This window comes from Passer domesticus, chromosome 5, assembly GCF_036417665.1.
Source record: "Passer domesticus isolate bPasDom1 chromosome 5, bPasDom1.hap1, whole genome shotgun sequence".
In the NCBI taxonomy this organism is placed as follows: Eukaryota; Metazoa; Chordata; class Aves; order Passeriformes; family Passeridae; genus Passer; species Passer domesticus.
The window spans coordinates 28,167,056-28,194,461 of record NC_087478.1 but is presented as its reverse complement, the minus strand read 5'-3'; the positions used below and the strand labels follow the sequence as shown (position 1 = coordinate 28,194,461).

At 40.4% G+C, this 27,406-nt stretch overlaps 1 protein-coding gene across 6 annotated transcripts in view; it reads right to left on the bottom strand.

The window, feature by feature from the left end:
- TMEM117 (transmembrane protein 117) overlaps positions 1 to 25,657 on the bottom strand; it is a 189,799-nt gene extending 164,142 nt beyond the window's left edge. Inside the window, exons 1-2 of one of the 6 annotated variants that reach the window (XM_064422481.1) lie at positions 25,535 to 25,657; positions 12,576 to 12,880 (exon numbers count right to left, since the gene is read on the bottom strand). In XM_064422481.1, the coding sequence (XP_064278551.1) occupies positions 12,576 to 12,852 (277 nt within the window). In that variant the 5' untranslated portion in view covers positions 12,853 to 12,880; positions 25,535 to 25,657. The other 5 variants (XM_064422483.1, XM_064422482.1, XM_064422484.1 and 2 more) reach the window with 5 other exon arrangements.
- Positions 25,658 to 27,406: the final 1,749 nt, after the last annotated feature.

The following is a 27,406-nucleotide window of genomic DNA, read 5'->3' as shown; positions in this document are numbered from 1 at the left end:
GCTTTTTAAAATAAAAATGTTCAGATATTCCTTAAAGTTTGGTTTTCTCTTCATATACATAAATGAGTGTATTCCGATATCAAAGTTTTTCTTTGCCATATCTCAGAATCACCTCACTTGGCAAAAAACTATAAAAATATCATAATGCTATTAAAATAATTCACTATTGTACATTGCTTTAATCTGTGGAAGTCAAATCTTTTTGGACACGAGAAAAAAATATGCCTAGACTGATTCTGCAGCTGGAGGAACCACAGCAGAGGCAGGTGATACAGCTAAGTCTATCATCTGCCTTGATAGAGGAAATGTAGCTTCTCTGCTCCTGCTTTAGGGAGACATCCAAGAATCTGAGGGGACAAGTCTCCCCGGAGCCGGCAATCAAGAGATGATGGGATGTGCTGGCCTCCTGCAGGGACCTATCAAACCTTCAGCCCTCCCAAGTTCTCTTTTCAGGACTTCAGCTTGGCACCTACCACCTCGGTCCCTTCCACTTCACATGACTCAGCACAGATGGGGCTTCCTCCAGCTGGGAAAGGTGAACCTTAATCAGGGAGCACTGCAGATCTCAGCTTCTGCAGTCTAAGGTAAAATGCAACCTAATGTCACAAAAGGTAACAGTCAAGGTCTCAGCTACTGACCCAGGAGGAGAACTGATGTCCTCACACAGAACACTGTCTGCTAAGACAAAGGGAGTTTAGGATCTCGGGTTTCCCACCAGTTCAGCCAACACTGGTCAGAAGACTGATGTCTCTAGCCAGAGGTCTTTCCACTGGGCTTCTTGTGCAGCCTGTTTTATCTGATTTTGGTGGTCTCAAGGGCCTAATCTGAACTAGAGAGTGCAGGTGAATGCACACAGATGAAATGCATAGCATTCTGCCTTCCTTAGAGAAAGAAATGCCATTTTAGAAATGCCACATAGCGTTTAAAGAACTCTTGCTATTTCTTGAAGAAGAAAATAGAATTGTTCAAAAGAATGCACGTTTATCTTTTAATACCAAAACAAGAGGAGGATGGACTTTTGCTGCTGCAAGGAAAGAGCTGACGCTTTCTTTTCTTAATAGATTACCCAAAGGCAAGAAAGAGCCGGGTGGTGATGGTCAGTGCCATCTGCCATATCAAACATTGCAGGGGGGTCCTGAAGGCACCAGATCTCTGCTTTACATTCATGTCATTGCTATTACCTAGAAGCAATACTTCAGGTTGCTGATTTGGAAGAGTTGTGAAGTGCAGATAATGTGGGAAGGCCTAAAGCTATGCCAGAATTAGTGTTTAGGCCGGCTTAATTCCGAATTTTTCTGTGCCTCTCAATTTCTATTATAGAGATTTAGCCTATCATTTTAATTTTAGACTTTACTATTACTGATTTTATTACTTCAGGTTTAGACAATTGTGCTGATGCAGATAAAAGGAAACCTGTAAAAATAGATATTGATTTCCTGTAATGTTTTAGAACATTTCTTAATGGGGAAGTAACTGAAAACCCTGCATTAGCAAGAGAAAATGCTAACGCATTTGTTCTTGAGGTATAGATCTTTTAATTCTATGTGACCCAATCCCAGATTACAAAACAAAGGGGAAAAAATTTTCTTTTTCAATGGCCTCACTGCATAATTTTTAAAAAAGCTAGTTAAAGGGCATGTAAGTGTTTAATTATATTTTTGCACTCTTTATTCTTTTAGAATTTTTAGCATTTTTTAACCGTCAAACCTAAGTAGCAATTTCATGATCCTCCTAATTTTTTTAATTTTAGAGCCAAAATGTTTTATCACCATATATGTCATGTCTCCAGAAACTACATTTTCCTTCTTTGAATTCTTTGGAATCTAAATTTCATGGCAGATAAAAGAAACATAACAGTGTTTAGAGCCTGTGCAATGCTGATGCTGAACTCTAAAGGGAAGTGCTGAAATATCTGTTCTTCAATACCAGTTTGCTGATGCTCTGCAACAACTTGTCAAAATAACTAGGGTTTCTCTATAGTGTTTGTTCTTTTCTCCTGAAGCCAGTTCACAAGCTTATTTTTAATAGTAAATAGAATTGCTTACAATGTATCTACTACACAGGCCTTCAAAATAAACATTTACAAAAAATTTTGAGTCAGAAAACAAAGCAGATTAAGCATGAGGTTTATTTTTTGTCTTCAATAACTATTTGCAACTCTGCTGTCTATTATGGAGACTGACTAGATCTCACATTGGACAAACAGGCACCCCAGGGGTTACTGAACATGTCTGTATTTCCAGTGCAAAACAAAGTGGAAAATTGGTTTTGTGGGACCAAGAGGAAGCACATTCCAGTGACAAAAAAGATGCTCTCTAGCTCACAGTGGAGTACAGGGGTATGCACATAGAGATGAGCCTTTCCAGACCCAGTGAAAACTGCTTTTCTGTAAACTGTACACTTCTTGACTGGCACCTGTAGATGCATCCAGACCAACACCTGTCTGAGCACCAGAAAAGGATACAATCAGTTAATCCAGTCCTAGGTCAGAATAGGTATGTGTTGCAATCTGCACAGATCTCACACAGGATGGCTGATTATTATTCTGCCAGACTTGGACCAGTCTTACATTTAACAGTTGTACTTCTAACGAGTGACTGTTTATATGTTTGTTGCAGTTTTGTTTGGGGTTTTTTGTTTATTTGTTTTTGTTTGCTTGTTTTTTATGTTGGGCTCTCCTTCAGACTTCAGACAAGTGTACAAACTCTCATTAGGGATGCATTCTGCCTTTATTTACTCCAGAAATAGGTTTTGGTGCTGTTTGGTGTATGATTGGACTCAATTACCATAAAAGTATTTTTCAATCTAAATAATTCTGTGATTCCTAACTTTACAAAGTGTGTGGTTTGCTAGTTCCACCACAATTTCCATGGCTCACCTTCCAGCAGAACTGCCTAGAGTCCTGCTCAGATGGGATTTTGATTTATCAGAGAATGAGGGATAACAGATCTGTTATTTTCATGCTGTGATAATGGTTATAGCAGACGAGGTCCAGCTGTTTTATAGCAGGGGTAGCGGCTGCAATTACAGTCTGTGTAAACAATTGGCCAGAACCACAGTTATCAGAGGAAAATTAGCTTTTAACAGCAATTCAGACAGAAATAATTATCTTTTAACAGAGGAGCACCTTCTAGTGGTCTCGAGTGAACATGGCAGCTAGTTAAACAGTGTTCCAAATAAGGAGAGTTAAATATGCTAGATAAAGTATAGCAATGCCTATTTTTTATGATTAAATTAATGATTTATTTTTCAAAAAGGAGAAAAGCCAAGCATACATTGGGAAAATTAAAACATTTTTCAATTACAATATTTTCTGCTCCTCCCCTTCTCCTTGCAGACCTAACAGCTTGCTAGCTTTCTATATAGTTACCTTGAAAGTGTGTTTTTGCATGTTCTACTTATAACCTACCCACCCTTTTGTTTTCTTAGTGAAAAATGAAAATTTGTCTTCATTATACACCAGCTCAAAAAAAAATTTGCAATAGAAATATTACTTTGCTCAGTTTCACTGATTATTATAACACAGTTTCTCCAGCCAGAATATTCCTTTTAAGCATAGTTTTTGCAAATTATTATTTGTCCCGGTTACTTTTGCAAATAACACCATATCAGATTGAAAATCCAGTTTTTCCTAAGTTACCACTAAATATAGTGGCAGTTTAGTCTAGTCTGTGGTCTCTTTCAATCTGTATGTAGTAAATAACCCTTTTTGGACACAATCATATAGTGTACATAATACAAATGTGCTATTTCTAGAAAAGGAAACTAAGATTATCAAGCAGTGCTTAATATCATGTCATTGCAGGATGTTTGTGCATTGGTGGTGGAAGCTAACTATATGAAACTTACATTTTCGTGACATTTCTCTGAATTTTGCAATTGAGTGAAAAATATCAACTGCAAAAACTCAGATTTTCAGGTGATTAAAAGAAGACATAGCTATTAAATTTTTGACTCCATAAACATTATAAACATATTCCTGAGTTATCAAAGCAGGGAACCTGACCTTTTTTTTTCTCTGAAGAAATTTTTGAGCATTTGGAAACTTCAGCCCAAAACTAAGTCTTGCAAAGATTTTAACACATGAAAGTTCATTTTGTATAATTTGTTTTCGTTTTGGTGGTGCCATTCTAAAATAGATTTGTTGAAATAGTTAGTAACTTGGCATCCTCTATCCCCTGCTAGGAGGGCATAGGGATAGTAAGATAAAGTGAATGGAGTTTTGGGGTTGTCAACCACTTCTGTAGCCACAGGGACAATACTCTGCGAAATACTGCAAATGCAATATTCTCTCATGTTATATATTATAATGCACTGATTAATGTTTTATACACAACCTTATATGAGCCTCAAGCAGGTTCTGATTGAGTTTGATAGCCAGCATGGCATTCTGATCACCCCTGGGCACACACAGCAGCCTGGCTCAGCTCCTGGCACAGGAGCGTGGCCCTGACCCCTGCAGAGCCCTGAGCACCTGCAGCTGCTCTGCCCTGTGCCCAGCCAGGCAAGCAGAAACACGGCCTCCAGAGAAGTCTGCTTTCTATCTGCAGCCTAAGAGATGGAAATCTGTAGGCATCCCCAAGAGAGCAGCACTCCTGTTTTACTCTCTGAATTAGACCTCATACAAAGGTGACCTCTAATTTAGATAAAAATCTCTCCACCTTTGGCTGCCACAGAGATAAAGCTCATGGGATATAAGCCCCAAACCTCTTCAAAGTAGTCTCAACTGGAACCTATCAAGGATAACATGAAGCAAAGTGGTAGGCATGGAGAAAACTGTTTATAAATACTTTTTTATTTGCTGCAAGAAAGTGACACAAAATTGAATATCCTGAATTCTCCAGATCAGGAACTTCTCAGCTATTCCTTATAAAATATTAGTTTTCAGTTCCTTCTCCCTTTTCTGTACCTCTAGCACATTACACTGTCAGGTGTGAATTACAATCCGTATGTTCTGTCATTTACATCTATTAGCAAAAGAGCTAGGATATTCATGAGGTTTTGATATTGAAAACTGCAGTCTATCAATCTCTAGGCCTTTTACTCAAGTTAAAATTAAATATTGTTGCTGCTATGACTCTCTAGGAATGTTTTCCCTCATCTTGCCTCATCTCTTTACTCCCTCACTGCCCTAATTATTTTTTTCATTATTTGTTTAGCATGTTTGATTTTACCTGAAACTTGCAGATTTAATTTCTTCTTTGCTTTACTATTAAACAAAAGTGTGCTTCATAGTAGACAGACATTACATCAGTGTCACAGAAATAGAAAATATTATTTAGCATGTACATAAGTGAGCCTAAAAAGCCCTACACAGCTGGCCACTTTGAAAGATCATACCCCAGTGGTGCAGATGAAAGCTGAATTCAAGGCTCACTGCTACCTCTACTCAGATGTCCAGCCTGCTCCTGGGAGTCTCCTTTCCCACATAAAGGCACCAGGGACAGTGTGAATCCTCAAAGCAGGAGAGTTTCTGCTGTTCCTGCCAACCCCTGGCATGAGTTACTCAGTGGGGAAAGGGGCATTGCCCCTTCTGATGAAAAAAGAGGAATGGAGAAAATTCTGTTTTCCAGCACCTGAAATTAGGGCATGTGCCTCTCATGCCTCAGCAATCACATTTAGAAACCCTGCATTTCTGCCCTACCTGTGTCACAGGGAACAATTACTGATCCTTCATCCTTGAAAGTCAGTCTGGTTAGTGAAGACATTTGCAAATTCTTTTTACTTTTGCCATATGTAAAATATCTATGAGAAAGTATACACCACACCTACTATTTGCTAAATTGTTCTTATATCCTGATAATGTATTCAGTTTTTTAAGGACCAGAATACATATATATATACACACATATATATATATATATATAAAGTTTATTATTTTTTAATTAAGAAAAACTTTATAAAGCAAGTACACAGGCTGGATTCAGCTTGGGATCCCAGCAGAATCACAGAGAGAAATGTTAGCTTGTGTGTGAAGGACCTTCATGCCATTGACAGCCTAAGGGGACCAAGAAAATAATGTTCTCCTAGGGCCTCTTCAGCAGGCACATGGCAAGGTGATGTTCCACACTAATATCCTCTCCATCTCCTCCTTGTATGGGATAATGATACATGAAATTTGCCCCTGCACTAGGCTGCACCTGCACTATGCCCATCAGGATGCATCTACTAAGAATAAGCTCACTTCTATTTCTGGAAATTGGGGAATGGAGACATATCATTCCCATAAGTGGCAGGCATCATTCCAAAACCACTCCTGGCTTCAAACAGAAAGAAAAATCTGGATCTCATGTCAAAAAGATCAAAACACAGATTTGACACACCAATATGAAATAGCAATGAACTTATTTTTAGTTTTCAGTCACTGAATTCTAAATATTATCTAGAGCTTTTCCATTATGGAAAATCTGACACACGTAGCTCTTCCTGCACTCTTATGCTACTGCTTGGGGACTGGGGTATGCACCTCCAGTAGAATCAAATCTTTCATCTTTCTGTAGCTATTGCCTGTATCTCTCTAATTAAACTCTATAATTTCCTACCCAAAGACTGATTCCACAGCTAAAGCTAAGTGCAGACAACAGTTTTCTCATTGAGTGTGAAAAGAGGAAGCAGTGAAATGTTATGGCTCTTCTAAAAATAAGAGTAATAGAAGAAATTAGGAGGTCACTTGCACGCTTTTCATTTCTATTTAAAAGGTCACTTGTGGTCTCCTCATGAATGATGTAAAGTTTAAAATAAACTGATATCTGAATTACTGTCAGCTTGCCAGAGCTGCAATCTGATGAGCCTGCAACTCATTCAGTGGCTGGCTGAGAGCTTCTTCTTTTTGTGTTGCCTTTTTTTTTTTTTTTTTAAATTTGAGGATTCTGGCTCTCAGAAATGCTTGCTCACAGTCATTTGTGCGTTATTATTAGCAAACTGTTAGACTGGCCCCTTGGCACATATTTTGTAGGACCAAAATAATTTTATTGCATTGCTTCAACATTTTACTGGTACAAAAGAGGTGAATTGACCGTGAGGCAATCACAGCAGACCTTGAATACCTTCTGCAGCATTAACTTGGTCATTGTTATCAAAATACTGAAAAGGCTCTTTTTTTACCAGCTATCACCTCAGTTGGTTTTTATTAGGCTGAAGTCATCAATGGGAAAGAAAGAGCAGGAACAAAGTTGCTGGGTTTTAAGTGACAGTCCTTAGTGTAATGTAAGACACAGAGCTGACAACAAAAAAGAATAAGCTCTATCAATCAGCTTAGAATTTTATGCAAGTATTGCTATATGCACACCACTTGCTTCTACAGATGGTGGTATAACTGTTCCTATCACTACCATGGGAAGCAATCTGGCTGAAAAACAAGCATGCAAAAATCTTAACAAATCTATGGGAAGCTTCTTTGGCAAAACAGATCACATGGCTCACTAGCTATTTCACTATGAAAGCACCACTATGAAAGTGCCAACAGCAGCAGCAATACCACTGGCCAGGTTTTACACTAACATGACCCCTAATATATCAGGATACTAACTGATCATATATGTAATATTGTATGAATTTATCCCGTTACCTACATCCACTTTTTCCATGTACCGCACCCTCATCCTGACCAAATTCCACTTTGTCTAATTTCCTCTTGCAATCTTCATTCAATTATGCACCGCTTAAATTTGAGCATAAAGCAGACACATAAGAGTCTGCTTTTAAGATATTTCCATGATCTTTAGAGCCTTCCAGATGAGATGTTTGACAAAAAGAGTAATGTTTTCAGACCGCATACCCCGGGTGGGTGTTTTGTTTGAAACCATCTATCATGAAATTGCTCCCAGCATGGCACTACTGTCCATTAAACAATCTGCAACATTTGTGTGCACCCACAGTTCAGTGCAATTCCTATCATGAGTGCTTTATTCATTTATCCCAGTGTCTATGAAGCTCACATTATCATTTAATTTTAAACAAACTGCATACTGTGAACATTTGTAAGAGAGAAACCCATTAAATTCAACAATTATCCAATGGCTCTAATTTACTCATTGTATTATTATTCCTCCATTTTAAGAAATACAGATTTAGCCATATATATCTTGTTTTCTGTAATTTTTCATAACACATTAAGTATTTAGTTTTTCTATCCACACCATTTAGAAAGGAACTTACAAGTATAAATCTAAGAACACTCACTGGCAATTGATTCAAACACAAACATAATACAAATACAGTCTCTGCAATCAGACTTTTAACCAGTTTTTAATACATCTTTAAAATCAGAAAAACAGAAAAGTAGAAACATGTACATTTTGTAATAAGTTTTTTAAAACTTATGTATCTAATATGCAGCATAAGCTAAGGATTAGTACACGTAAGGACCAGTCAAAGCAAAAATGCTGGACTGAAAAAATTAAGATATTTTTCAAGTACACTGCCCATTTATGCATATTCCTAAAAGTCTATTCACATTGAAGACTTATTTTTACATTTGTAATTCCTAGGCTTTTTTAAGGTTTTAATACATTTCTGGTCCCTAAGCTTATTCTCTTACCCAGAGATAGCTCCAGTATTGTCCCTAACACAGAGGTTTTCCAGTAGAGGGGCATGGATTAGAACAGCTATTGCGCTGGGCTCAGTGATAATGATTTATAAGGATCATGTTTATCATGATGCAAAATACACAGCCTGAACTTTGGGCTGTGAAAATCCCCACTGAACTCAGAATTTAGGTCTGAAGCAGTGCAGAAGAGCAACTGTGCACATGCTGAGCAGGTGCCAATGAAAACACTCACTTTCTATACCTTAAACACTGTGCTATCTTCCATACAATGCCCCAGAGCAATATGAAAAATAAGCACATGCTTATTTATTAATTTAAGTCAAGATTTGAATGCATTTTTTGAATTCATAGTGTCATCAAATGGGTCAGTTTATAAGCTCTCTCTGGTTTAAATAAAGCAGAAAATTAATCAAGAAATTACCACTTTCCCTTATCTCAAGTAATTCTCCCATACAGAAAAAAAACCCAAACCAGGGGTAGGTATCTTTATTTTTTATTTCCCCAAACTTCCAATATTCTTCTATGACCTTTCAGTTTCCATTGCAATATTAAAAGCACAGCAGAACAAAACACCAAACCAAACAGAAGATATGCTTAGTGATGGCTCAGAATAATACAGTGGATAACAGCCAAAAGACAATGTTAAAATTCTACTTGTTCTGACCACATGCAATGAATATATAAAGAATGTACTAGATAAGGGCTATTTTCCACAGAAATATTTATGATGGGAAATGTTTACCAAATAAAATAAGCTATTTCTTGACTGATGAACAAGAAAAGTAATTGTTTTCTAATCTTGTTTTAAGTCATGAGGAGTGTCTTGAAGAATTCCCTGAAGATGATACTGCTCAAAGGTTGCAACAAATATTATCAACAGAAAACATTCCACTATGTCCTCCAGCTGAGATCTCTACTTCTCATCAATATAGTTTACTTGCTCCCTTATTTCTCTATAAACTCAGAGTGATTAAGCCTAAATCAGGTTTCCAGCACCTGTCTCCTTCCACTTTTAGACACATAAGATGCTTGAATTTATTTATTTTATTTTTTTAGTCCACGACAGTCATGGCTATCAGGCAGTGACTGTCACAGATGGTAAACTATATTATGACACAGTTCTAGCTACACTATGTTTCTAGCTCCTATGCAAACTCAGCAGCAAGAAATACACAAGACAAGGAACAAAAAACCAGAAAGGGCATAGAGAAAGAAAATCCTTTCCTCTTCATTTAAAGTGAGATGTGCAGACTAATCCTTTTCATTTTCAATTTGCAGCCTGCATGGTGAGCCAAGGACAGGGGAAGATTGACTGGTGTTTTTTCGTTTCCTGACTGCAGGAAGTTATACACAGACCACAAGAAATAAGCAGTCACAATTTCCTCTGCAAACAGAGTTTAGCAGAGAAAAAAACAAAACAAATAAACAAACAAGGATTTAAAACCAGAGCGGTCCTAAGCAATTATACATTAAAAAAAAAAAATAAAGAAAGAAAAATTACAAAAGTAGCAGCTACTTAAAGAAATAGACTAGGGAAATTAGAAACAATAAAGGGGTGAATTCATTAACTGCTTGATGCCAGAAGATCCAGAGGTCACATTCAATGAGGATCTCAATAAAAGGAGTGATTTTTAGGCAATGAAGTCATTAAAGTAGTAGAAAGCAACAGGCAGAAAATATTTCAGCATGGGCTGCACAAATGTCTTGGAGGCACAGAGATACCTGAGGCTGTAAACTCACATTCTCATCACAGCACTGTCTATCCACACCAGCTACACAGCCACATCAGTCAGCTCTTCAGTCCCACTGCCTGCCATCTGCTCACGGTGCATCACGAGCAGCAGCACATTTCCACTGCCACACTGCGTGGGTGCAGCCCCACAGCACTCGAGCCAACACAAGGTATGGCTGCCACAGCCCCCAGCTGCCTTGGCTGCACAGTCCTTGGCCATCTCATCAGCACTGGCACCCAAGTGATCACATCAGTTCAAGGAGCTGCTGTAGATGACAGCAGAAGCAACTGATTTTCCATGAGTTTGGCTGCCTGAGCTGGCTTGCTGCACTGTCACATCAACAGCAGCACTGGCTCGAAATGATGTGGCTGGAATTAGGAGGGTGGGGTTGTGACAGATCTACACTGGCTCAAATTGCTATGAACCTCAATGTGCAGCAGCTAGCCTCAAATCAGATTGTACCTACACCCCTGCTGCTTGTCCAGACCACAACCACAAATATCCATAAACCAGCACTGCTTTCAGGGTTAGGAATTTCTTCCCCATTAGTTCCCTCTCATGCTGACCCCATCTTAGTGCTGCCACAAACATCAGAATGGTCAGACATGTGATCCTTACAGAAATAAAAGATGGGTGCTGCTAATATGGGTAAGTTCCCTATCCTGTTTCACTGAGCAACTGCACAAAGGGACAAAGCAGCAGACACTGACAGACTTTCCCCGTTTGGCAGTAAGACTAAATTAAGGCACTTTAAAATTTATGTTTAGCTACATATGATATTCACTTACAAATCCAGAAGGAATTATCATAATAAGCTACCTAGACAGAAGATAATGACTCTGTAGTCAGAAAAATGTGTTCTCAAAAAGAAAAATTCATGTCTTGAAGAGGACATATCTTATACAACTTGTTCCACTGGTTGTCTAGCCTTTCAGATTAAAAAAGAAATATGCTGGCTATTTGCCACTTCCAAGCACTGGACCTTGCATTACATATGCTGAACTAAAAGTTCTGCCCTTCAAATTTGAGCAAGTCACTCTCTAATCTTCCCTTTATCCTCTCAATCCTCTCACTATCGGGCTAATTTTCTATATTTATCATCAGTTTCATCACTTTTCCTTAAACATCTTCAGTTTAACAAAATAATTTCTCAACTGGGGAAGCTAGAATTGAAAACATTCTTGTGGTAGCCCTTGTTCCAGATAAAATGTCCTCTTTATGGGAATATTTTACATTTACCATTACACTATGGTAAAACAGCCTAATAGTCTTCATGATGCTGAATTATTTTTCAGAATAACTGCTTCAAGAGAAGTCTGTATTAAAAGTCACCTAATATGGCTTTGCTTGTTCATTCCTCAACACAACAGCTTTACATTTGATTTATTGAAACAATAGTGGCTCTCTCTTGATCTTAATAGAATGAGACAGGCTGAGGAAATGGCCTATTGCTCATGTGCTTTGAGGTGTTCCAGTAACCATCCATCCTGCAGTGCTACCAGTATAAGAATATGGGGGTTGTCCATCTAGACCAGCAGCAACACACCCACAATCAGTTGTTTCAAAGAATAGTGCCACTGGCAGAAATAAAGAAATCTTTTCTACTGAAGATGTCTAGTTACCTTTAAAACACAGAGAAAGCCTTGAGCCTTCAGATGCAACATTCTCTACACTTAAGTGAAGACAACAATGGATATTTTTGTATCTCTATATATTTACATCTAAGTTCTCAGCCTCAGAATTTATTCCAGGGCTATTTCATCCCTTTCAGTTAGTCCATGTACAGTACATTCCTCAGTTAAGTCATAGCTTGTGTATGGAAACACAGGTCCTACCTCTCTAGAATTCTCATTTTCACATGGGAGCTCGTCAGCACAGCTCTGCTAATACTTACAAGAGCCTCTGCTTCCACTTAAGTGTCTTTTGACAAGACATGAAGAGCTGCTGCCCCAAGGAAGAATTCCTTTTCTTCAAATTGTCGAGAATATTACATAATAAGACCTAAAAACTTAACTGAAGGTGTAACACAGAAAAATTGAAATTTACTGACCTCCCAAGTATTTAAAACATGTCAGCTTTCACTATTTTTATCCTTTTTTGACTGAAATCATTGAGAGTTATGCTGTGGCATTAGTTTCCATGATGGTGCAAGCTCTGACATACTGAGTGCTATACAGCTCTAAACAGCAGAAGCAATTGAAAGCAAAGTTTACTACATTGCCACAAGTAGAAAGCTAAGCTGAAAAGTCAGAAAGCCATTACCAGAAATTCAGCAGATGCATCTTTTAACTTACCAAACAAGCGCTGATGGAAGAGAAATTTCCCAGCTATCAGTCCTGTGAGAATGGCAAGGAGCCACAAAAACACCTTCAAAAATATCCAGCCTCCTCCTTCAGGGTATTTATTTGTTACAAAGGAGAAACAATTACCAACAACAATAACATTGGCTTCGGTTTGGCTGTGAGATACTGGGTCCTCAGCAAATATTAAGAAGTTAAAGAAGATCACTAAGTAAGCCACAACTAAGCGAGACCACGGGTGCTGGAAGTAGTAGCGGAAGTCTTTATCCATTCTCAGATACTGAAGAACTGGGTTTTGCCTGTATGTAAAGACACAAATGCATAATGTTATATATACTTGAAATTTTTAGAGTTTAGGACAGGCTCGCACATTAAAAAATCAAATCATTGCAACATTGTCATCAGTAATTTTTAACACTTTAGACTTGACTAGAAATGAAAGTTTCAATCAAAAGATATTGTTAGATGCAGGCACAGGAAAAACTGAAACGCCTCCCTATTCCAATGTAAAAACACCAACCAAACATATATACATTGTAGCACAAGATTTTCAGTCTCAAATAACTGTATTTCATGCACCTCCTCCATAATGGGACATGCAAAGAATGAATATAAGAACATGGCAGGCTACATAAAACCCAGACTGTCTTTCCAGCCACACAAAAAATACAACACAGATTTCACAAAAATTTATGCTAAACCTAAATGGAATCTTTTTCCATGTAGGAGAATGACGGAACCAGCCAGAAGTCCAGAGGTCTTCTACAGGAAGCTTAAAAGCATATGACCCAGAAACATCAGAAACGTGTGCTCATATCAAAGAATAACATCTTGGAAAAGTTTTTAGAATTAATTCTTGCAAGTCAGGCAAGCCTGTATAAGTCTTTTCATTGGCTTCAGGGAGTACACCTATATTTTCAAAATCATAAAATACGGCACCCTGAAAACAGGTTGTTCTGGATGAATACAAAAACTGTATTTTGAAACCTGCCTACTTATTAAGTACTGCTGCAGAAAAATGCAACTGAGCATGGAGCATTTTAGTTGTTTGCCATTTGATTTCTTTCTGTTTTATTCACAACCAATTAGTTGTTTCATCCTCTTCAATGACTTTGTATGCACAAAGATACAAGGCCTTTGTGTTATAGAACACCAAAATTATTCAAGAGACACAGTGTGTAGGAAGGAAAAAAAAAGTGTCCAGTAATACTGCTTGTTTATTACAGCATGATCCTTCAAGGATACAGTGGCAAATTTTTGCAAATGTCATATGCCCTGAAGCAAAAAAACCCAAAACAAACAAAAAACAGCCCACAAAATACCTAAACCCCCTATCAATTACTCATCCCTTCCTGGACTTCTAACTTAGGACTTGCAAACTTAGAAATGGCACGAATTTCAATGTCTCACTTCAGTTAGTCCCAACATTTTTTAATTCCATAACCCAATTCATATTAGTAAAACTGCAAGTAATCCTGTACATAATAAATGAAAAGGATAAAAGAACCTCTGGACAGATTCAGACAATGCATTCAGTAAATAAAAGAAAGAAACTTATACATTCCATTATGTATAAGTTACATACGAAAAAGAAAATAATACCACATTAGGGAGTTAAAAAGTTTGCACAAGGAAGTATCGGTCCTTCAAAAACTTTATGAAAAAAAGTGATTTAAACTAAGAGTCATTGCCCAAGAAAATATCACTCTGGGGAGATTACACTGCCTTTAGAGCCATAAGGATGCCCAAAGCTATTTCTTGCTCTCCTTTCGTTCTGTTACCATTAAGAAAAGTTTTGGTATTTCCTTATGTGTATGAGCCATCTTAAAGCCCGAATGGAGCTGGAGAAAAACAACTACAGGTCTTGGTATTTTTGACAGCTGCCGGATACCCGAGAGTTATCAAACACTCAGCTGAAGACGCGGCTTCTTAGGAAGCGTTTTATAGCATCGGAAGCCAATATTAGCAACAGCAGCGGTGACAAATTTTTAACAAAAATCCTGCTCCTACCTACCTCGGCGCCGAAAACGCGGGTGCCAAGAGCGCCGCGGACCACCCGCCCGTCGCAACCTGTTAATGGACACAATTCCTGCTCCCGGCGCAGAGCCGGCCGCCCGAGGCCACCTCCCCCGGCTGCGGCCGCCGCCGCCCCGCCGGGCACCGGGCCACGGGCCCCCGCAGCGCCGCCGCCCGCCGCACTCACCGCCACGGGGGAGCCGGCGCCGCGGGTGCGCTGCTGCTGCTGCTGCTGCTGCTGCTGCTGCGGAGGGCTCGGCGCCCGCCCCGGTGCGGCGGTGGGCGGCGGGCGGCCCCGCTCCGCTGCCCGCGGCCGGCAGGGCCCCCAGCCCCTCGGCGCTGACAGCCGCGCTGGCTGCCGCGGCCTCCCGCCCCCCGGCCGCCGCGGGAGGCAGCGGCTGCGGCGGCGGCTGCGCTCCTCCTCTCCGCCCCGCTCCGCTCCGCTCCGCTGCCGGGCGCGGGCGAGCGGCGCCGGCAGTGCCGCAGCCGCGGCGGCAGCGGGCGGCGCCGCTGCGGCAGGGTCCCGGCGCCCGTGCCCGGCGTGCCCGCCCCTCCCCCGGAGCCTGCCAGCAAGGAGCCGAAACGTGCGCGGTGCGTCCCGGGTGTCTTTATTCACCCCGGGAAAGCGTGGCCGGGGAGCCACGGGGGCTTGTCCAGCCGCCGAGCGGAACGAAACCCGAGCAGCACTCAATTCCCGTCGGTCAGACTCCAGGATTATGCAAATTTACAAACATGGGAAACAGGCGGTCAAAACTGGATATTTATTATCCCAAAGCAAAAGCACAGGGCTGGCAATAACAGCCAGATCACTCAGGACGAGCTATGAAAACCCTCATATTTGGGAGGGGAAGGAGGTGTACATCCCACTTACTTACTTGGGAAGGGGCTTTGCTGAGGCTCCAGGGTGCACACCCAGTCTGTACGGTCACTGTGTCGGGCAAAATGCCCCTGTGCAGCCTGCCAGAGTTGTTGACGTTGCACTTCAGCCGAATTGTCAACCAAAGCCTTTTAATGTGGGATGTGGTCCCTAGTGCCAGTGTGCTGGTATTGCTGACATCCCCGGAAAACGTTTACAGGATGCTCTTAGCATTGCATTGTGACTGGGTTTTAATGCAGTATGCACTAGTTCTGGTCATTGCTGAAGACAGATAAAACAAACTTGAAGTTGCTAGACACAATATATTTTGGGGGAAAGTCAGGTAGCTCCATTGGAGTGGGTATCTGAAATTTGGCGTCAGACATCTGGCTGCTTCAGGCCAAGGTAGACAGCAATGTGGCTGAGATCCACTGAGGAATGAGGAAGGATCTTTAGAAGAGTCATGTTGCAAAAGACCAGTACAACCAGAACAAGCAGCAGAAGACGACTGTGAACCCTTTCTGTACTTCTGGCAATACAGTATTATGTATTTTTGTAAATAAAAGTAACTGCTACTGAAGATGTACGACATAATCACCACATTATCTTCCTCAGTGGAATAGTCTGAGACCCTCAGTTTTATGTAGAAAGATGCAGTGTTCAGTATTTCACACTAACACACCCCAAGCTATCTTTGCAGTAAAAAGAAAATTTAAAAAGAAAAATCATCATGTGCAATGTGAGTACAGAAATACAGTGAGAAGCACTGCCTGTTCATGCAACAGTTCTGTGTGTACTGCCACGCTTGCAGAACTCTGTCTCCTTATGTTCAGCTAATGAGAATCCACAGAGAGGGAGGCAGCATGCACTACAAAGAGATCATACTCTTCATGCACCTACACACTAAAAAATATTCTCTTCAGCTCAGATTGAAACCCACGCTACTACAAAGCATCCATGAACATTTTTTTCAGATAGTAAATCAGTGAGCAAGTGTTTGAAGTCACTAAGTTAATAAAATGAAAATCATCTACTTTTCTATTAAAGTAACTAAAACCATAAGTGCTCCATGTATCTCCCCCAGATTTCATGTTGCATTTGCTGTTTTAAGAGGAAGCTGATAAAATTTTTTAAAGTGTAGTGTTTCACTCATATATAATAAAAGATGGACTGCTCCTATTTCTTCTTTTAAACCAAGCAATCAAGATTTCCTTGATGAAATACACACCTGAATAGCAACAATTAACAAATAATCTCAGTAGACAAGACTAATCAGGCCTGCTCACTGAAAGCCAGGGACTGCCTCCAACTAAATATAAACAAACTATTACCTACAAAACTGTCAGCAAATGAAAAAGCCAGAAGTAAAACCGGTAGGTTGAACCTAAAAAGCAGGCTGAATCAGGACAATGAGTCATCTTGAAATGTTAGTTTTGATACTTGTGAATGAAACTAATCTATCAGCACTCCTGCTACAAAATAGCACTTGTGTAAAGTGTAAATTTCCAGCAGAGCTGTAAGCATTAAACTACCTGTATGTTGATACTACTAATTGATGTGTCAATTTTTGTCTGAGTGTCATTTCACACTCAGATATGAGGAATCAGCCTTTAGCACAATACTCTGTAACTGGAATGTTCTCTTTTTGTAATAAATTATATGAAACTTCTCATATTTCAGTTTGTGCCCATTGCCTCTTGTCCCTCACTGGACATCACAAGGAGTCTGTCTTCATCTTTACTCCTCCTATCAGGCTTTTAGACACATCAATAAGATCCTCTACCTTGAGCCTCCTCAAGGTTAAACAGTCACAGTTTTCTCATCCTGTCCTTCTTTCATCTGTGGATGTACAAATGCCTCTTCCCCAGCATGCTTCTCATTAAAAGTAATTCATTCCCTCAAACCTCAAAACCCCACTACTCAGAGGTTGTGCTCTCAATGTATTTCTCTTCCATCCTGCTGTTGTGTGTTGATCACATCCAGCAGGTAAGCACCCACACAGCTGCTAGCTCACTTCCCCCGCCTCCTTCCCTAGTGGGACAGGGAAGAGAATAGGAGAAAAAGAAAGAAAACCAGTAGGTCAACAGAAAAGATGGTTTAATAAGTAAAGGGGGAAAAAAAGAGTGAGAATTACAAAATGCCTACTTGCTGGTATTGGAATGTGGGCAGAATGGGAAAGTGAGACAGCCCTGATCCTGTGCAAGCATTGCTGAGCAAACACTGACATGTTTTCAACACTGGCATGTTTTCAACACTGTTTTAGTCACAAACACAAAACACAGCACAATTTCACTGCTATGCAGATAGTAAATTCTGGGCCAGAACCAGCACACCTGCAAAAACATCCTTGGAACAAAAGACTCCCTACTTTGGAATTTCGCACTCATGATTATGACAACATGTCTCAGCTATACCACTTCAAACTTACTCCTTATCTCATCCCCAACTCATTCTTACTGTCTTCTAAAAGAAGAGAAAGCAGCACAATAAAACATGAAACAAATGGGGGAGAAAAAAAAAAACACACACAAAAGCTGGCAATAGTTAGTGTATGACTGAAGAACTAAATAGCTGAAGAACTTAGAAGAAAAGGCAAATAGATACATTCTGTGGAAATTAAGAATGTTAATTTAATCAGAGACAATGATATTTTAAACACTAATACTGCTTTACAACTAGATGTGAAAAAATAGAATTGCGTAAAAAAATGTGGAACAGCAGAAATGTTTCTGCTGCATATTTGGAAAACATAAATAGTAACAGTGTTTTCACATTACATAACATTAACTACTTTCCATTAAATCAATAATATGAAAGAATAGTAAACTGCATGAACTAAAATTAAACATTTATTTTTAAATGGCAGCTTGAAGAGTTATTAGAAAAATAAATGAAAGAAATGATAGACAACAATGTTGATAATTAAGTTTGCTTCCTAACTGCTGAAATCCTGAGGAAAACTCACAGAACTAGAAAAAAGTTAATGTTGTAATGAGTGAAAGAGAGAAAAACAGCCACATATGCATGCACATGTGCGCACACATGTTAAGGCAAAAAAAAGTGACAAAATTGTTCAGATATAGATTTTACGAAATATAAGTGATGTTCCAGCTAAAAATGTTAGTGGAATCTTGGGATATGGGTGATCAATATGTACTTTGTGATCTTTGTTCACTAGGTTTTAGATTACTAAGAGGAAGTTAGGAATAGTTTCATCGCCATTGATAGGTTAAATCATAAAAATAAAATTCTGAGAGAATTTAATACATAGATATTTACTATATATATTCAATATATAGATAACTTTACAATACCAGCGGAATTTGGTACAAAAAAGCAGTAGAAGAACCAGAACTTTACATGACCTTTTATTTATGGTCATGCAGAACTTCAGTCCTTCAGTCAAATTATATAGGGCTTGCCAAAATCGAAGCAGAAGCTGTAAGCTATACTGACCGTTTTGAAGATGATAGTCCAATGGCAAACCTTACACTTGAATTAAGTACTTCTGTTCATCCAGACAAAGTTTACTCCAAGTATGCATGATTGTACTTCAGATAATCCATACCAGTTTCAAACAGAGAGGAAATATACACCTAGCCTAGATGAAATCACTAAAGGAGAACTGAATGAAGTGAATTTACACCACTCATTAAACACCTTTTAAGTACATCTGTGGGCCATATGGATGCTTTCAGCAAATATAACAACTACATGTGACTTCTGCACTAGAAAAAGAAAGGAATAATCAGCTTGCAGCTACTCTGATAGTTGCATGTACAGACTTAGAGAAAACACAAATTAAGAAAAAGTGGGATCTGAGTTCAGACTTTACAGATTCTATTTAACTACGCTGTGCAAGTTGGTTACAATGGTGCTGGAAGACACAAGGTCAGAAAAATATCAAGTGGCAACATAAGTTCTTTCAGAGAAAAATATGCTCTAATGTTGCTGAACCCTTGATGTGTGGACCATCTTTGCTGGATGGTAGCACTCGAAGGGCTGTGGTCAATGGCTCCATGTCCAACCAGAGACCCTGATGAGGCACCCCTCAGGGGTCGGTAATGGGACAGGTGACATTTAACATCTTTGTTGGTGGCATGGGATTGAATTCATCTCAGCAAGTTTGCCAAGGATACCAATCTGTGTGCTGTGGTTGATACACTGGAGGAAAGGGGTGACATCCAGAGGGACTTTATCAGGCTGAAGAGGGGGATCTGTTCAAACCTCATGAAGTTCAACAAGGCCAAGTGCAAGATCCTCCACCTGTATCAGGGCAATCCCAAACAAAGGTACAGGCTGAGCAGAGAATGCATTGAGAGGTGCCCTGGAAAGAAACACAGGTGTTGGTTGTTGGTGGGAAAGAAGCTCAACATGCCCTGGCTACATGCAGGCCAAACGCATCCTAGGCTACACAGAAAGTAGCACGGGCAGCAGGGCAAGGGAGGGGATTCCCCTCCTTTGCTCCACTATCATGAGACATCACCTGGACTGCTGTGTCTTACTCTGGGGTCCCCAAAGTGAGATGGACATGGACCTGCTGCAGAGTCCAGAGAAAGGCAAGGAAGAGGATCAGAGGGCTGGAACACCTCTACTGTGAAGACAGGTTGAGAGAGTTGGGGCTGTTCAGTTTGGAGGTTTTTTCAATACTAAAGAAACATTTGATTAAAAATAATGAGGGGAAATTTCTTAACCTCACAAAAAACCACAAGACAAAAAACTCCTGTTTCCAACATACTGTGCCTCATGATGCTCCTCTAAAATGCAATGAACAACTCTAATGTGTACAACTATAGTACAACAATGCATTGCCTCTGTAAAATAAAAAATCTGAAGCCTTTACTGTGTTGTCATATTAATTCACTGCATCTTGATCCTGTTTCTGTTAAAACAAAAGTAGGTGTAGTATGACATAAAAACTTTGCATCTTGAGAGAAGTACTTTTTTGCATCTTGGCAGAAATACTGTTTTAAGCTCAAGCATAGTATGATAACTCAAACAATTAAATTACTTTTTTTTTTCAAATCTCTGCATGCCTGAAATTGGTGTATGCTACCTATTATAATAAAAGGACTCTGTTCATTGCCATGTACAACTGACCAAAATGGGGGAACAGAAATGCAGCCAGGGCAGGGCTGCTTCCTTGGTTGTCTCAATAGAGGCTGTGGCAAACCAGACACTGCACTAATATAAATGAAGGTCAAATCTGATGCTGCCAAAGCAGACTCCTTCAGCTGTCCTGCTCAAAGCACGGCTGGTCCAAGCACTGGATTGAATACAGGAATAGAAGTGACCTATGCTTGCTAACAACTTCAATATGACTGTCCATATGGTAGCATTTGGTGAATCAGAACTATATTATACTCTCAATGAAAATAATTGTGTATAAATACTAAATACGAGAAAGCTAATCATAGTCTGAAGAAAATTAATAAGGGAATCATATATACACTGCTGTGTCTAGAGAGTCGAGGTTTTGCTGTTTGATTTTTAGTTTTGAAGTGATGAGAAGACCAGGTTTTGTGACCTTTCTTTTAAGCTTTTTCTTGTCCTTTATAGGGATATGCAGTATCTATTATGCAAATAGACTTTTTTCAATGTCCAAAGAACAGCCTGTGGTAAATGCCTGTTATTTTTATCTCACACTAATGCATTCTGAAAAAGCATAGTTATGCAAAAAAAAATTCAATGATAAATGTAATAATTTATTTAGCAGCTGGAAATCTATTGAAAATGGACACACACTTGGTATAATTGCCTGATAGAACAAGAATGCACAGTGCAGTCAACATATCCTTTGTTTTTTCATTCTCAATTTCCTTCCATCTCTAAGAGCACTGAGTGCATGTAGAATCTTTTGGAACCAATGTGAAGTACTGGAGTCCTTCAGCTTATGCTGAGACATAGCATACATCTGAGTTTGTGTGTGCCTGTGAAACTCTTATTCTGCTGGGAATTCCGTGCAAGGAGCTGAGCACTAACAAAGCAGGCTGAACTAGACAAAGCAGTCACAGTGCTAGAAAGGAACAATGCAACTACTTTGGGTTTCACTGCAATTCTTTCTCCTACCCTTCTTCCACATTTCTGACTCTTTAAACAGTAAGCGCTGCATAGTGAGGATCTGTGTTAGATTTTTATTCTCTAACATCTCAGAAATTATCTGCCACATCTCAGAAATGCTTTCCACAACAAACTAACTGGCCTTGTGGAACTCTTTTGGGATAAAACTTCCCATGTTTTCTTGCTACTATTTTTATATAGTAATTCATGGGTAGAAATTGGGTGTCACTTCTACATGACTCAGCTGAAAAGCCTGTCCGATTGAATTCTCCTGCAAGTAGGACCCCATGAGTAGGAGGAATCCTTTGGCCCAGGTCTTCCCATTCTTTCACCTCAGCTTAGACTTCCCTCGGGTCTTAGCTATGCTCATGATGCCTATATAAAAATGTGTAATTATCTAACAACAGTTTTAACCTTTTCTTTATTTTCTTTGGAAATTTGGATACGACCATAAAGCAGCAATAAGAAGCATACAAGGAGCTGTTGGAAGGAACCTGATACTTGGTGAATAAGGAATTGGTTGTATAGCTGCATCTAGGCATTAGTGGTCAATGTCTCAATGCCAGTGATGAGTGGTGTCCCTCAAGGATTTGTATTAGGAGGCCCATACTCCTGAGTCAGTGACCTAGACAATGGGATGGAGTGCACCCTCAGCAAGATTGCAGACACCACGCTGAGTGGTGCAGTTGACTTGCCTGAGGGATGAGCTGCCATCCAAAGGACCTGGACAAGCTCAAGAAGTGAGTCCATGTGAAACTCATGAGGTCCAGGAAGGTCAAGTGAAAAGTCCTGCACCTGAGTTGGGGTAATCTCTGGAATCAATAAATGCTGGGGGATTACTGGATTGAGTCCTACTGAGAAGGACTTGGGAGTACTGGTGGATGAAAATAAAATGGTAATGAGCCAGCAATGTCTGCTTGCAGCCAGAAAACAAATTGTACTCTGGGCTACACAAAAAGAAGTGTGGCCAGCAGGTTGATTTTTAGCCCTACTCAGCTCTGATGAGATTCCACCTGAAGTACTGCATCCGCCTCTGGAGTCCTTAGCACAGAAAAGATATGGAGCTATTGAAGACAGTCCAGAGAAGGGCCATAAAAATAATCAGAGTGATAGAATACCTTTCTTATGAGAAAAGGCTGAGAGTGTTTGGATTGTGGAGAAGACTTCTCCTGGCAGTTTTTCAATACTGAAAGGGTATTTATAAGAAAGATGAGAACAGTCTTTTCAGCCTGTAGTGAAAGGAAAAAGGAAAATGGTTTTAAACTAAAAGAGAGTTGATTCAGACTAGATATAAGGAAGATATTTTCTACAGTGTGGGTGGTAAAACACTGGAAAAGGTTATCCAGAGAGGCAGTAGATGCCCCACTCCTGGAAACACTCAAGGTCAGGCTGGATGGTGCTCTGAGCAACCTGATATAGTTGACGATGTCTCTGCTCAGTGCAGGAGGTTGGACTAGATGACCTTAGGGATCCCTGCCAACCCAAAATATTCTATGATTCTATGATCTGTTACATCATAGCCATACCATCTGACATACCATGGAGAAATAGACAGGAATCTGGGAGCTCAGAATGTCAAAGAAAATATAAGATAAATGACCAAAACTTTGAAATATTGATACTCCTAGGCTACAAAGTAAAAAAATCTCAGCAAGGCCCAGAGAATCTGCAACGCTGCTTAAGAAAGGAAGTGACTTGGGACTTTGTATTCAGCATCAAGTGCAAACAATGCCTTGGCCAGAGCTGCGTTTGCTTCCTCTGGAATTAGTTTGTACTAACTGTACCTTGTCAAGAGAGGAGCTGCCATCCCTAAAGTAATGGAAAACAAGATAAACAATTGCACAAATCAGCACAGTGCTGATGTTTGAGCTGATACTATTTTACAATGATTAATGCACTCATCTAAAGTAAATAATAAAAGAAAGTGGAAACGGGCATGAAAGGAATGTTGCCCAGCATGTCTCTTTTGAGTTCACTAGGAAAATTACTGGATCCATGCTAGTGCTGCACCATTTCATCATCCTAGATCATCTGCCACTAAAAGCATTTCGCATACTTCCTACTTGTAGATCCTGTTTGTACCAAAGTCAGTGAGAGAATTCTTAATTATTTCAGTAGGGTTATTATATCCTCCACATAATGTTAGGAAAAACAGAAGCATAATCTCTAATTTTTGTAATATGCATTTTCACCTAATCATTGTATATGCCTTGGTATTATTTTTTATATATTTGTAATAACAGGAACACTTGAGTGAGGAAATCTTTGAGAAAATTACTGCTTTCCAGAGTACTCACAGCTACCTACCAGCTCATTAGATCATGAAAACTTCAAATACTGCTCTATGTTTAGACATGACTACTGGCCAGACAAGCCACCCCTGCAGGAGGTAATTAACAATCTTGGCAGATAAGATCTACTCTAAATCTAGACTGTATTGTGTTTGGTGGCTCCCTGCCAGGACTCACTAGCTTTCTAAAAGGGGTCTTTCTCCAGCCACCATGTGCTGGGCTGTCAGTATGATCATCCAAATGGAACTGAAACAGTCCTAAACATATTTTCTTTGTCTCAGAGAAAAAGCTAGCAAATCAAATGGAGTGGAAGGTAGAGCAGTCCTCACTGACATGAAAACATACAAGGAGAGGCTGCTGTAAGACATACCCAGTCTCCTAAAAAGTAAATGGATACTTGAAAATGTTTTTCTATCTTGAGTTACAGATAAAAGTTTTACATGAATGCAAATAGCACCGCATGTTTGCCTTGGAGTTTTTTTTCCAATGCAAGATCTCAATTTTTAATATAACTGTTATTTAAGTGAAGTTTCTATTTGGTGGCAGGAAGACTGTCTTCACCCCAGTTGAATGAAAATATGGCTTCAGTTACTGCTTTGTTATATCATCTTTGATCTTTATGATTTGGGTAGGAGTTTAATGATTTAAAGGAGTTTCGTGAGAACCTGAAGGACACTAAAATTCAGTGGTTTAGGAATCTTCTTTAGATATAAAATCCCTACTTGCTTGTGTTAGTTTCTATGGAACAGTTCTTCTTGGTCACACATCAATCACTGTAATATAGGAAAATATATGCAATACTGAGATTTTAAAGAAAATAGGTTTGACTTTCAGCTTGTCTTTTTGCCAAAAAGGTGCTACAAAATGTCAATGTGTACCACTCTTGTTTCATATAAAACTGATGTTAAGATCGCATTCCTGCACTTCAGAGCCCTCAGACTGGTGGAAGCTGTAGTGGGATGACCTCAGACAGACAAATAAGACAATCTTAATATAGTGACAAATGTTATACCATTTTGATATTTCCAGTCTAGGTATAATTTTTCACTGAAAAAAACCAGTTCCACAGTCTTAGCCATGCATCCTTGTTACCACATTGGGACATAAGTAGTGGTTCTGGGGACACATGACTAACTGGAGCAAGAAACTGATTGGTGTTTTCAGGACATCTGTGTACCAATGAAAAATTCTTTTTCCCTCATACATTTTCAGGCAACTCCATCTAACAACAAGCACCAATGGAAAAACAGGGAAAACCCAATAATTTAGAACCTGTGGCAAGCTTGGGATCAAATAATTCAATGTAATTGTGATAGAACCACATCTTTGGCTGCCATTTTGATTGGACCTCTAGTACTCCTTTCCTCTTGAAAAAGCTCTTCTCCAAGAGTTTCTTTCCTTTTTTTTTTTATATAATCCTGGTGCTCCTGGAGCCATACAATAGAGGAACAAGAGCTGACTACTGAGTATGTGTGGCAGTGTGTTTTTCTGAGTTATTTCAATGTTAATGGTTTGATCCACATACCCCCGTTTTATCCCCTCACAATGGTTTCTCCCAAGTTGTTTACTCCTAAGTTTCCCGCCACCGGGCTGCCACTCAGGAGGCCTGTCCCACTGCTCCACCCTTTCTTCCCTAATAAGGAGTTGTCAATCCCAGTTGTGCTGTCCTCTTTCCCTGCCTGTCAACTCAAGCCCACCCTTTTTATCCTCGAAAGTTCGATGTCACTTACCCTAAGTACGACAGTTGGTTGGTCCCGGAAGCTTCCTCCCTCCCCTGTGATTGGTCCTGCTAAGCTCCTTGCTCCTCCCCGTGTGTGATCCTATTGGTTATCTTATGCTCCCCACCCTCTGGGCAAGCCCCCTTTAAAAACCTCTGACACACTACTGCCGACTTGTCGCTCGTGCCTGACCCATCCACTGAATAAAACTTCTTTGGATAGCAGACGAGTGTCGCCTCCCTCGTCTCTTTGCCTCGGGATCCTCGTGGTATCCTGCCGCAGCGTCACCCACGCCGCTGCTCCAACTGCCACCTGAGAGGCCTCGGCTGAGGTTCAGGGGCAGCCCCTCTCGTGTGTCCCTTTGGTCATACAGGGAGCTTGCTGGCCGGCTTTACAAACGCTCCGTGACCGCAGGAGAACCGCAAGTATGTGGAAGGTGCTACCTGTCTCTTATTTCCTGGTTTGACATGAAGCCTTTTCTCTGTTTCTTTCAGCCTCCTTGCTAGAAGAAAGAAAAACTGCAGCCTCTCTGTTTGCCCAGCTGCTGTCAGTCCCAGGTCATTAGCTGACGAAGTGTCTCCACAGTGACTTTGTATTTGCTGGACTAGCATTACCCAGCACAGTTCACATAACAGTTACAGGGCTGTTTCACATTTCCCAAATAGGACATTAAATCCCATATGTTCTTTAAACTTGGGATCTGACAAAGCACAGGCACCCACATTTATCAACACAGCTGACTTCAGAAATTCCTGAGCTGCAGCATCCTGGAGGCTGGAAGGTGAATCAGGGAAGGATTACCATGTGCCTGCCTTACTCTTCAATTCTGGTCTGGTCCATTGGGTTGGATATTTGATATGCCCTCCTACAACACTTCCTGTGTTCTCTAGCTGAATAGCACCACATAAAATCTGCTAACTCCCAGGAACCTGAAGGAATCATCAGCATCAATGCCTACAGCATGCATTTTGTCTGAAGTCTTAATCTACACCACAGCACAAATGAAAAATGATAACTACATGACAATGAAGCGTTTTTTAAAGAAGCTATAGTACCCATATTTTTGTTTTTAAGAGGATGGTGCTTCTCAACCCATAGACAGATGAGCCTGAAAATGAGCTAGCAAAAGCAAATCAACCTTCAGAACATGCTTAAATTAATGATGCAGGACTCTTCCTCACTGTAAACTTTGAAACAAAAAGCTGAGGGAAACTGTATCAACACAGTTTGAAAAAGCATAAAGGAGCCTTTGGCCATGCAGATAGGGCCGTGAGAAGCAGATGCACCCTTCCTAAGCATGGATCCATGTCCTGCCGAGGCAGACGAGGCTCAGCCACCAGAACCGCACTGAAAAAGAAATCTTCATTGTTTCTGTCGATACAGTGCCACCACGTACCAAATACTGCAAAATTAACAGAGAAAGACTCCCTTGTCAGGAGCAAGGGCTTGAAAGGAGTGAGATCTGCGTCTGGGCTCTGTTCCCTGACTGGTGGGCTCTTTGTCAGGGACTGTTTAATCCAAACTTTACAGTATATGCATGCAGCCTGCTGTGACACCTGATGGCTCCTTCTGTGCTGCCCCAAGCTAGAGCCACAGGTCTCCACCACGGGCTTCTGCTGATCAACTAAATTCACCTGAGTTATTTTTCAGTACTTCGGTTAACGAGCAATCGGGGCTGCGGGGCACATGTCCCTTCCTGCCCGGCAGCACTGACCGCAGGCTTTGCGCCCGCGACGCCCGCGGCGGGTCGCGCTGCAGGCTCCGGGACAGCAGGTGAAGCGGGCGGCAGAAGGGAGAGGAGAGGGAGAGCGAAGGGCACGGAGGAGGCGAAGGCTGCGCCCCGTGCCCGTTCTGAAGCACCGAGCGGAGGCGCAGGGGGAGCGG